Here is an 11776-nt window from a genome sequence, read left to right on the forward strand (position 1 = left end):
TTAACTGTTCAAATAACTAATAAATTATAATAAGTGATATATTTCCAGTTAACTGTAAATTTAAAATTTATCATTCACTCCACGGTTAATTTTTTGCTGTGCTTCTATGAAGGAAAATATTAGGGATAACGAGATCCAATATTCGTGAAGAATTTGACCTTGCCTTGCTTGCATTTGAAGGTGCTCACTGCTTGCGAGTTATTTTGTTTTTAGTAAATTTGGCAAGAGCCCAATATTTTACATGTGATTTTTTTAATTCTTTAACTTCACGGCCATTCACGGCAGTATTTATATGCATAATACTAAAGCAATATGCTTTTTTTAACCCTCATTCTTATTTAATAAATTTATTAACATATAAATAAAAATTTAAGAATACAAGGGAAAAATCAACTTTCTATCTGTGTTTGAGCGACTTAAATTTCTAAAATTATTAGAATTTCATATCATGATTAAATCAATTAACAGGTGGGCATATAAAAAAATTCCAAATTTTATGATCCAAATCTTTTATTCCACCGCGCGCCTTTTAGTAAATGGCCTTCATCATATTATCCAATTGTGTACAAACCCAACTCACGGCGGAAAGATAACGATCTGAAATTATACGCGAGTGTAAAAATATATGCGTGTCAAACCAGAATAGGTCGATTTTCTCGCGCCAATTATAAGCATATATAATACGGCGCATTTGAATTAGATTTTGAATGAAAGCATGAATAAGCAAGGCAGTGCTTTTGATGCGCACCTGTGGAGGTCAGGGGCGCTCTGAGCGCAGGTGCAGCCGCTGCCCCTCCAACTGACGAGAGACTCCTCGTCGGCTTTGGTGCTCCTTTCAGTGTGCACCAAACGACCTTCTTAGCAAGCCGCGTCACAAGCGGAGAAGCATCTTTCTACAAGCGTCGGCGTGCATTGAAGGTAACTAATTGGTGGCATAAACTATATGTGAAATTGTGCGCTACTACAATAATTTCTTTAATGTTCGGCCCAATTTTTAACTAGAATCGAAAAAGCACGAGGCTCGTTTTTGTTAATCGTGCTTTTTGATTAATCGAGTAATTTTGAGCTTACAACGCTTTTATAAAGAATTGACATGCGGGCTAAAATATTAGTTGACGTTTGCTTGCCGCCGTTGAAAGATAGATTATTATACTGAGAACAGAAAAAGCGCAGGCAGCCTAGAACGAGTGAGTTTTAGAAGCCTCTCGAAGGTTTTCTTATTTAATTTTTTAAACACGTTTTTAATTTATTTTTAAACAAACAATCAAATTTTTCAATACATTACAGGCCTCAATCAGTATATGTTCTACGATTCAATTAAAAATTCTCGATTAATTTTTGTAAAAAAAAAAAAATTAAAAATTATAAAAATAATTTTGTTAAAAAGATTTGAATATGATTCAATCATTTTCAAAAATATTTACTAAGGTAAGGCGAAGATGGCAATTTTGATGGATCTTCAGTCAGGATAAGCCTGTATTATTTTTCTCATTTTTTTGCATGACGCGGCTTCGAGCTCAAAAATTAATTGGAGAAAGTAGTTCTATATTTGCGCTTGGCGGGCCCAATCCAAGAAATTTCGAAAAGCGCCTCAGGCACTGTTCGTCTCTGCGCGCTTGAAGTTCCAAACAATAAAAACATTCATGGAAGCTTTCTTAAAAATTCTGACTGTTTTCCAGCTCAAGATGATTGGAATTTCGACACTTGCCACCTTCGCGATGCTGTTGGCTACCGCTTTTGCACAGGTAAGCGAAGTAAAAAGCGCCAGGCGCGCGCAATAGGTATTTTGTCCACGGTGGAAATATTTTATCCAAATCGTTGAAATTCTAATTCCAAATAATCTAGATTCCCAGAGAGCTACAAAAATAAATTTTTTGCAGGAGCGGCGTGCCATTGCCTTGGTGGTGAATCCGCCGACGGCGCAGGGCTATGCTGTGAATGGTAGCGTGTCCTTCTCACAGTCCAAACCTGGCGAGCCTGTGTTGGTCGAGGGAGTCATCACTGGCCTGAAGGTGAACGCCTTGCACGGCTTCCATATTCACGAAAAAGGCGACATCAGCACCAAGGGCTGCTTGAGTACTGGTGGACACTTCAACCCTCAGAGGGTAATTATTATAAAAAAAAATATATTATGCGCATCGATGAAAAAATATTCTTTAAGTGTGAGATAATTTAAGGAATTTTGAAACCAAAATGAAACAATTTTTTTATTATTATTTTTATCTTTACTTGCAGAAGGTGCATGGCGGCCCCAACGACAGGGAGCGTCATATTGGAGACTTGGGCAACATCCGCTCCGATGAAAATGGAATTGCGGTTATCCGCATCCTAGATTCAATGATATCGCTTGAGGGAGAAAACAACATCTTGGGACGCGCCGTCGTTGTGCACGAAGGCGAAGACGACCTCGGCAAGGGCATTGGTGAACTCGAAAAGGGCAGCAAAGCCACCGGCAACGCTGGAGGCAGACTTGCGTGCGGCGTCGTCGGACTCCAGTAAAAATCCATTTTTTTTTCTTCGTCCAGTAAAATAAAATTCCTCGTCTGAAGAATTTTAATTCACTCCGATATAATGCTTTTTAGTAGAATTAAATACAAGCAATAAAAATATATTAATGAAAAAAAGGGTATCTAGCTATTGAAAAAACCTATATCAAAATATTATTTTTTGATTTGGCAAAAAAGTTGCTCTTTAAGTTATTATTTGCAAAAAAAAAAGCTGCACCTTTATTTTTGACTGGAGCTTGCTTCTCTTTAGCGATGCCGATGACGTAGAAAGTCCTAATTGCTTATGCAATCATGAATAATTTAAGCAAAAATTTGCATGGAGCAGATGTGGAGTCTCCACAGGTCAAACTGGTTTTCTGCGCTTATTTTCCCCTTTTGTCCGCAGGCACCCAGTGGAACCGTGGAGCAGCTCGTCAGTGCCCGCAGCCACGCACGCAGTGCCCCTTGCCATGCTGGTCGCTCTCTCAGCCGCACTGCTTCTCTAAGCCAAATGAATCTACCCATATGGCTGAGATTTTTAGATCTCTTTTGTCCACAGCCTATTACTCCAGGGACTTAAATATATATGAAATCATTGCAGTAATGAATAATGTACAAAGCAGTACAAAATATTTTTAATTGAATGCTAAAGTATAACTTATGGAGATAACAATTTATAATGAATATTTGTTAAAACTTGTATTTTGTAACAGAAACTTTATTTTGATTTCTCTCGTTACAAAAGTAGTACATATATGATTTTTTTAATCATGTTTTTTGTATCGTCTTTTTGATTTCCAGTTTTATTGCAAGAAAGGTGAAAGTGCCATGATATTGTATCTCCTTTTGTGGCTCTTTGTGTTATGGTTTTTTTTTTTAAAACCAACACATTGTAGTGTTCAAATGTAGTTTGTACATCAAATAAACCATTATATTTCTCTAACGAAACAGTCATATCGTGTGTTTACCTCCAACAGCAAATAAAGTTCTTGAATCCAAAATTTCAAATAATACTTGTCTCCAAAGTGATTTCTCAATCTAGTTTAATTATGTTAATAATGTAACAATAACTTTACACCTACGAAGATCACAATACTTAAATATATTATAATTTGCAATTAGAGTAAGTTTATAAATTAATTATTTGGGATTGGTAATAAATTTAATAATCGTCATTAATAAAATTATCCAAATATCAAAAATTCCATCTTTCAATTAAATTTTCAACTTACTCCTTTCTTATATTACCAAACCCAATTATATAAATCTGCAGTTTTGGATTTCTCAAATCCAAACCAACAACAGCCCTTTAAATTGGTGCTATTGCACGCAACATTAAAATAATATGGAATTTATCTATTCTAATAAACGTAAGCAAAAGCGTTCTCTGATCCTCCTCATCTAAAACTTGTTCATAATGGGTAGTCATTACAAACTCTCTTTTTCATTGTCGGATTTCCTGTCAAATAGGAAACGCGACTGGTAGACAAACAAACAAAATTGTGCATTTTGGTACAAAAATATGACTGCAGCAATGATTAAATTAAAAGCTTCTCTCAAAAATCTGCTCACTTAAAAATAAATACACTCGTACAATACAACCTTAATTTAAGTAGCTACGGTGTGACCGGTTATTCCTGAGCTCTTCCCCCTGCGACGGCAAGGGTGATATAATAATGTTAGTTAAATAGATGAAAATTAACTGCATTGGTCAAAATGACGATTGGTGCCGACCTGATTGATGCGTGATAAGCACAGCTTTGCTCTCGGACACAGGTATCTGGTGGGGTGGTCTCAGAGAGTCAGCACCTGGCGCCGCTTTTGATGCCGTCATTGATGATGGTGAAGCTTTATTCACAGTTGGTTTGAAACCAGCTTTGATGTTCTAAAATTTTTAACAAGTTAGCATTTTAAGGGATTTTAAATATTTTCATTTATAGGAAAACGTTTTACCTCCATTATTGTCCCGGGCATACACAGAACATAGTAAATGGCATAGGCAGGTATCCAGATCATGGAAGAGAAACACAAGCACAGTCCAATAACCTCGGCCCAGTCAGGATACTCGTAGCTAGCGCCGTAAGTTACAGGAACATACTGAGCGCAGTAGAATAAGAAAATGCTCTGGAAAATTTAAAAACTCGTCAGTTCTCTATTCTAAATTATTGGGTTGGAATTTTCTCACCAACATGGACGCGGGAGCAAGATAAACCCAGCAGACTGTCCAGAACATGCCTGGACGGAAGCCGATCATTTCCTCAATGCAGTCACAGAAGCGGTCGGCGCCAAAGAACCAAGAGATTGCAATTGTCTGGAAAAAGCAAACCCACAAAAGGGAAATTCCACTCGCTGAGTAAAAGTCCATCAGTTGGAACACGTAGGCGCCACCCTGAGAAGGACAATGAAACGCTTTTTAAATAAAACATATACTGTATCTCACAAATGCCATTCTTACCTTGGTAACCATAGGGGTGCCAAGGGCGAGCATCAGCAAGCAAACGCCAAGCGTGAACTTGCGTCGAATGGGACGAAGGTAGGTGGAGAAGTGATCCACAACACCAGTGATGAAGGCCTCTACGTTACAGAACTCACTGTCAATTCCAAGAATCTGCACATAATTGAAATATGTCAGAAATATAGAAAAAAAGTTATTTTTAACGTCAGAAAAAAAATGCCATTATATTATGTTTATATTTCAATATCACAAAATACTCACCGCCAGCATGACAAAGAAGATTGTGGCCCAGGCAACAGAACCAGGCAGTTTAAGAACAACTTCAGGGTATGTGAGGAAAACTAGACCTGGGCCACTCTTGACGACGTCCCCAACCTCAGCATCCTGCACAAATGCGATGTAGCCCAGGATTGAGAAAACAATGCAACCAGCCAGCAAGCATGTCAGCGTGTTGATTACACAAGTGATGATTGCGTCCCTTTGAAAAATAATTAATTAAATTCAAAAAATCTTTTGTTTAATTAAAATGCATTTCAAAATTAAAACGAAGCTGCGCTTCAAGAGTTTCCGGCATGGTTGCCAGGAAGATGCAACTGTTGCGTGCATGCACTCACTTGTAGCAGTTATGATGAAACTTGTTGAACGAGCCGAGCGCCGGCAGCGTGCCAACACCGATGCTGTAGCCAAAGAAAATCTGTGTGGCGCCGTCAATCCAAGCGCCCGAACTTGTCAACTTGCTCCAATCAGGTTTAATGAAGTACGAAAGTCCGTTAAGGGCACCTTGCAAGGTCACCGCACGCACCAACAGAATGATCATGATCACGTATGGAAACAGTGCAGAGAACCAGATGATCTAATGATCAAGAAAAAGTATTATAATCAAATTCAAAATGAATTTGAGTTTTCTTTTTAGTATCTACCTTTCCACTTTGATGCAAGCCTTTCCATATAATGAAGTAAACGAGCAGCCAGCCCAGGACCAGACAGCCAAAAAGCTCCCACTGCATTCCACCAAGATCATGGATGCCATCGGTTATCATAAGAACACGTTTTCTAAAATTTAGTGTCTCAAATTAGTACAACGCCTGAAATAATCTGCTTATGCAACCCGCTCAGTGTCCATGTTGAGCGATTTGCATAAAACAATTTTCCTGTTATATTCATTTTAAACTCACTCCCAAAACTCCTCCACTGGGGTGCTGGTTTGATTCAATTGGCTGCGAATAATCTCACTGGCCGTGTGGTTCTCCGAGCCTTCGTAGCATTTTTCAGAGTTCCACCAATTTCCTAAAATAACACAAAAAATGTTGATGTCTTTTTTATTAGCCTTTGATATTCCAAGGAGACTAACCACAGTGCTGCCAGGGCAGGTCGGGCAACATAGTAAATGTGTTTATCAAGTAAAACAACGTCCACGCGATGATTATACAGTAGTAGACGTCGAGCAGGAAAACGATCGTCATAGTTGCGTAGCCAGCACCTGACACGACAAAATGCATTAAGACTTAGCTTAGCACGGGGTCTCTATAAGCCTCTTGATAAAAAAAAAATAACGCGTATAAGTAATTTACGACGCATTTACTCACCTCCTAAAATGGGACATAGAGTGCTGACCAAAGACATGCCACCAGAGCCAAGGTACTGGCCAATTGCTACTTCCTGGAAGAAGAGTGGTATGCCGCAGAGCATCATAGCAATGCCATAGGTCACTAGAAAAGCTCCTGAAATATTTTGAAACAAAAATTAAATAAATTGCAACAACCGATCACTGATGATTAAATTTCAATGTGAACCTTACAGAGTGTTAAATAAAATAATAATAATCATAACAGGCGAGAAAAATGGAATCTCATAAAAATATAGTAGCACCTTAGTTATTAGTGTTTTTTTTTTTCAAATTTTAATAGAAGAAAAAAGGTATATAAATTTTTAAAAATACCGACTTCATTGACGTCTTGGGCTAACAAATTAAAATTTTTAGTCCTGCAGCCTTAGGTTAAAAAAAAGTTAGCAAGCAATGATTGTCACTTTCCTATAAATTTTTAAAAATACCAACTATCAAATTGACGTCAAATTGATTTGTCGCTTTGCATATTTTTTTTTATTTTTTTTTTTTATAAAATCTAAAAAACCTATTAGGGTCAAAGTTTTTATTTTGCGTACATAATTTGGTATACGGTAAACTGCAAAGTCGCGCCCGATTTTTTGTTGTGCAAAGCATGAGTGGAAAACAACTAAAAGGGTTAAGCATAAACAATGTTACTTTGTGTGCAGTGTTGAATTGTTTTATTTATTTTATTTTATTTTTTTTGGCTGCCAGTGCCTTTGAAAATCCTCACGGGAGGTCGAAACCTTCAAAACGCCGGTTTATTTAAACCTTTTGGCATACGGCTGCGATCTTTAAATTGGCTCGCGCAGCACTCGCTTTTGCAATCTCCAACTAATGACGCGCGCGAAAACGGACCATTACAACTTGGATCAAACTTATTAAAGAACTGAGCTGCGCCAACTGCACTCTATTGTCTCTGTCGTTTATATAACATGTATTTATAAACTTTTGATTCTACAGAGCATTCTTACTTTTTAAATTTTAATCACGCAAATATTTTTGATAAAAAAAAACATGCATACAAATAATCCAAAGGTAACAATTTTTGTTTATTTAGACTTCAAGGATGTTTTTGTACAAATAAAAATTGTCAACAACCGCTTGGCAACATGTATTTGTATTTTGTAATCTCTAATTAACAACAAAAGTGCATTAATAAAAAGCACCAGCACAAAGTTGCCTCTGATCGCGCACTTACTTTGTTTGAATTTCCCAGTGCCCAATTAAACGCACACACAAAGAAAGTAAACAGGCAAATAAATAATCAAAAACACAGAGGCTCTTTTTTTCTGGCGCATGTGACAAGAGAGCGAATAATCAAAATAAAAAAATCGCGCTCTGCGTTAAAAAAGGCCTTTTGCGGCGGCCGTCTCGAAATACTCAACAGCTCTCTGCCAAAATGCTTGTCGTCTCCGCCGGGCGCAAAAGACGCAGTTTGAGAAAGCCCCCTGTAGAGGCCCCGTAGCGCCCCGCATGACAATTAAGATGGGCACGTGAATCGGCCGTGATTAACGCACTGATTAAAATCGTTCAAAGGTGGCCAAAAGTTTTATAGAGATTATTTTAAATGCTCGCCAATTCTATGTGGAGGGAAAATTTAAGAAACTTTTTTAATTGGCTTTATTTACTGACTTGATTCTTGCCAATTTCTTTGAATTTTTCTCATTTTAATTCATTATATTTATGTATACCATATTTACTTTTAGTTTATCAGAACAAGCTAATTTTTATGAATTCCCAAGAGGGAAAAGAAAAATAAAATAATGCAGAAAAAAATGTTTATGCGAACCTCCACCGTTCTTGTAGCAGAGGTAAGGAAAGCGCCAGACGTTGCCAAGACCGACTGAGACGCTGATGCAGGAAAAGAGGAAGTCGAGCTTGTTGCCCCAGCCACCTCGCTCGTCAGTCCTGCTGTCCTCAGAGCCGGCAAAGCTGTCATCTTCGGAGTTTGACTGCGATTTGTACTTGGCCGACGCAAGCATTTCTTTCTGCTTCTTTGGCGAAGGGAAAAAATCAGGGTCGCTCAGAGGGATGCGCACCGAACAGTCCAGCTCTTCATCAGATCCTGACCAGAAGAAGGCGCTCTCTGTACTGGCCATTGGCGCTTTTATATCCTTTAATATTAAAAATGGTTAATTTTTGACAAACTTTTAATTTATAGCTAAATTTTAATAAACGTCGTGAATGACAAAATTCTTTCTTTGAATATCATTATAAAAGGAAATTTTTAATTGGTATTGTGAACATTGGACAGTACTTTAGTCTACTTGAGGCCATAATATTTTACACGTCGTCACGTAATTATATTGACAAAATCGACGGTCGACATGAAAAAATTACGGCTATACAAGGTCAAGTATTATTCGCTTGTCAGTTGTCAACATTGCGTGTTTGGATTAGAGCCATTTGCAGGAAATTTTATTGGATTTGGAAATCGATTTTAATGTAATAGAATACTTATTAAACACCGAAGGTATATATAACATAAAAAGTATCAATACGAATCGATTTTAACGAATTTAACGTAATTAGTATTTAATTTGACAACCCGGGTGTAAAAGCTTGCGGCTTTTTTATGTAATGAAAATGTAAAGTGAGGATCTAAGTTTATTTTTTATTTACTCGCAACCAACAATATGTTTAATGAAAGTACTGAAAGTATTCATTTAAACCAAACTCAAAAGTTTTTTTTATGAAAGTGGGTCAGAAAATAGGACTGAATATATTTTATAACTCTTAAAAATTGACCAAATACCCTCTTGAGGCAGGTTATTTCTGGAGACGCCACATAAATTGAAGTACCAAAACACAGGCGCCTGAAGAATATTGTGCTGAAAATATCACATATCGCGTGCCACAACCGACGACAACGCGTTTTCTAAAAATAAAATCCTGGAAAGCTTGGAATTTGCCTTGCGTAAACTCAGCTCAAGATTTTAAGGGTCCTTATTGCATGCTTCTTCTATTCTAAATTTCTGCTTTTCTTAAAACTCTATTTTAATTCAGAAATAAATTTCACCGTTTAAAATTTAAAAAATTATAAATAACACCGCATAATGAAACATACCAATTGTCTTACCTTTATTGATGCCATGATCGAAAATTCACTTTTCTTTCGGTCGATTATAGATCGAGCAAGTTCACTAGCAAATGTCACTAATAATGTCACTTTAAACTTGAGTTCGGGTGTCTGAATTGCACAAAGCAGTCGAGCGGAGGATCGTTAGCCGTTGCTGCTGATTTCTTCGACGAACCTATTTTGCGAAACAATTGAAGTTCTTTTAATAATGAGCTAATATCAAGTGAGTACTTGGTCGGTGAAGCGGGTGGGACACGATTGGAGGTGTGTGTGTTCTCGCGAGCAGTGAGCCAACGACAGACGTTTGCACTCGAGAATACACACACGCCGCGGCGCCCGGTGGTGTAAACACACGGGGCTGCGGACAACGTTGTAATTTTGGCTCTTACGCCTGCCAAGTAGGATTTCAGGTTACGTTTAGCCGATTTCCGCGAGCCTCTAAACATTTTGCAGATTCCAAACATTCAAAAGTTCTGGGGCAATTTTTTATTTTTTAGTTTGCCCCAGTAATCTTAATTTGCAGAGATTCTTGCAAAGAAGTAAATACATGAAGCAATAGTTATTTAACGAGGTCATAACGAAACATCCAGATTAGGTTTTTATCAAAAATTTTAATATCAAAATATGGCTCTGTCAGTTTTGATGATTATGGTCTGAGACTTTAATGCTGTTGAACAAGAAAATAAAATTTGAAAAAAAAAACGAAAAAAAAAAGTTTTTTTTAACATTTTTGGCTCGTTCAGTATTTTCTTGTTCGTAGAATACGATAGCAGAATGCAAACGAAAATGATTGAGGTTATTGTTTTCCTTTAACATAATTTGGGCCAGGAATTGTATTCAATAAACCCATTTTTCTTTTACTCTATGAAAGATTCCTCATGCTCACTTCTGAATAAAAAAAAAATACATTCATTGTTTCGTTAGCTTTAATGATATTGCTCCTTTGAATAACGATAAAAAAAATTTGCAAAGTGAATTAAAGAACCCTAATGAATATCGAGTATGCAACCCGTGCAACTTACGTAACGAGCATGTTGCATAACTACAGAAATATAAATCGTTTTCAGCGAAGCTGATCGAAAAAGAAATTTGCCAAAATTTATATTTTATAGAATGGGGAAATTCTAGAAAACTAGAGCTACAAACTAGCTTGCGAAGCTTTTGAATGGAAGAAAAATAGCAGCAAAACATTTTTGGTGTAGCAAAATAAAAAGTTCATTGAAACGCGTTTTGCTTTGAAAAATGTGCCCACTCAGACGAGTAGGCAACAAATCCTCACAAACGCTGAGCGGTCAAATTAATTGAACCGCAAATAAATCTCGCCGGTAGCCGCGAGAGCATCCGAAATCGCAAGCTAAAATTAGTGAAGTAGCCAAAAAGCAGAATATATACGCGCTAATTTTGGCAGCGGGATGATGCATTGGGGCGCTCGGATTCGCAGCACGCAAACAGATTTACCCTTGGCATTGTTCACGACGGAAATTTAACTGGGACACTAGCACCAAGAGCGCAAAACGTAAAGTAGAGAGATGACGAAACTCGAGCAAAGCATTCCGAGCGAGTCAAAAATCTTTCGTTCCGAGAAGGACGATGGAGAAAATAAAATAAAAAACTTGGCAGCGCGAGTGAAAGAATTAGCAGCAAGCGGACGAAGGAGGCGTTTATTTTCAAACGCTGGCACTCAATATAGCAAACGCACCTTTTGACATTGGCTTTCCGCGTGCACGTAGGTAAAAAGAGTAGCACACGTACCCGCTCTTCGAATCAACAGCCGACTGATTGCAAGGCGTGAAAAACGACTGCACCTTTCTTCATAAAAACCCCACCTTTGTCTGCTCCATATTACGAGCGCGCGGCTCATTTCTTGCTGGGAAGCGCTGCAAGTGCCCTTTTATCCTTATTATGATGCAATTCTTTGGATGGCATTGGCTTTGAAAGCCGATTGGAACAGAGTTGAGTGAGTGAGTGACACACATTTTAGCGGATTACATCGATTTTTATTTTTTCGTTTTTTAACATATTGCGATTTTTCTTACTTTCTTCGTTTACAACTGTAGAAGACACGAAAATAGACAATGGGAGAGTATAATGACGCAAGTTGTTGTGTTGATTGCATTTGCAATGAGACATCAGATCTAGTAAGCGAG

The 11776-nt window shown here is 37.6% G+C and overlaps 2 protein-coding genes across 5 annotated transcripts; one reads left to right on the plus strand and one right to left on the minus strand.

Moving 5' to 3' along the window:
- Positions 1 to 760: 760 nt before the first annotated feature.
- On the plus strand, positions 761 to 3440 carry LOC132200683 (superoxide dismutase [Cu-Zn]-like). The gene is made up of 5 exons (XM_059626341.1): positions 761 to 918; positions 1680 to 1745; positions 1881 to 2105; positions 2236 to 2495; positions 2893 to 3440. Exons 2-5 carry the CDS (start codon positions 1686 to 1688, stop codon positions 2990 to 2992), a joined length of 645 nt encoding a protein of 214 aa, XP_059482324.1. The 5' UTR covers positions 761 to 918; positions 1680 to 1685; the 3' UTR covers positions 2993 to 3440.
- Positions 3102 to 11406, minus strand: LOC132200678 (sodium- and chloride-dependent GABA transporter 1-like). 4 transcript variants are annotated; one of them, XM_059626332.1, is made up of 13 exons: positions 11329 to 11406; positions 9630 to 9804; positions 8340 to 8664; positions 6528 to 6662; positions 6293 to 6421; positions 6117 to 6228; positions 5862 to 5994; positions 5556 to 5794; positions 5203 to 5419; positions 4942 to 5094; positions 4672 to 4875; positions 4440 to 4610; positions 3102 to 4371 (listed from the first exon to the last, which is right to left on the minus strand). In XM_059626332.1, exons 2-13 carry the CDS (start codon positions 9642 to 9644, stop codon positions 4198 to 4200), a joined length of 2007 nt encoding a protein of 668 aa, XP_059482315.1. In that variant the 5' UTR covers positions 9645 to 9804; positions 11329 to 11406; the 3' UTR covers positions 3102 to 4197. The 4 variants fall into 4 exon arrangements, with proteins under 4 accessions (XP_059482315.1, XP_059482316.1, XP_059482314.1 ...); XM_059626333.1 differs by lacking the exon at positions 11329 to 11406 and having other exon boundaries at positions 3102 to 4137; positions 4221 to 4371; positions 9630 to 10112; XM_059626331.1 differs by lacking the exon at positions 11329 to 11406 and adding an exon at positions 9861 to 10109.
- Between the last annotated feature and the right edge of the window lie 370 nt (positions 11407 to 11776).

Source organism: Neocloeon triangulifer, unplaced genomic scaffold, assembly GCF_031216515.1.
Source record: "Neocloeon triangulifer isolate White Clay Creek 2 clone unplaced genomic scaffold, ASM3121651v1 ptg000014l, whole genome shotgun sequence".
Taxonomy (NCBI): domain Eukaryota; kingdom Metazoa; phylum Arthropoda; class Insecta; order Ephemeroptera; family Baetidae; genus Neocloeon; species Neocloeon triangulifer.

Excerpts from the sequence above, each read along its gene's own strand:
- LOC132200683 (XM_059626341.1), top strand. The coding sequence starts at position 1,686 with ATGATTGGAATTTCGACACTTGCCACCTTCGCGATGCTGTTGGCTACC. Across the intron at positions 1,746-1,880 it reads TGGCTACCGCTTTTGCACAG|GAGCGGCGTGCCATTGCCTT; the intron begins GTAAGCGAAGTA and ends AATTTTTTGCAG. Across the intron at positions 2,496-2,892 it reads TGCGGCGTCGTCGGACTCCA|GCACCCAGTGGAACCGTGGA; the intron begins GTAAAAATCCAT and ends TTTTGTCCGCAG.
- LOC132200678 (XM_059626332.1), bottom strand. Across the intron at positions 6,663-8,339 it reads CTGCTACAAGAACGGTGGAG|GAGCTTTTCTAGTGACCTAT; the intron begins GTTCGCATAAAC and ends AAAATATTTCAG. Across the intron at positions 6,229-6,292 it reads CCTGCCCTGGCAGCACTGTG|GAAATTGGTGGAACTCTGAA; the intron begins GTTAGTCTCCTT and ends GTGTTATTTTAG.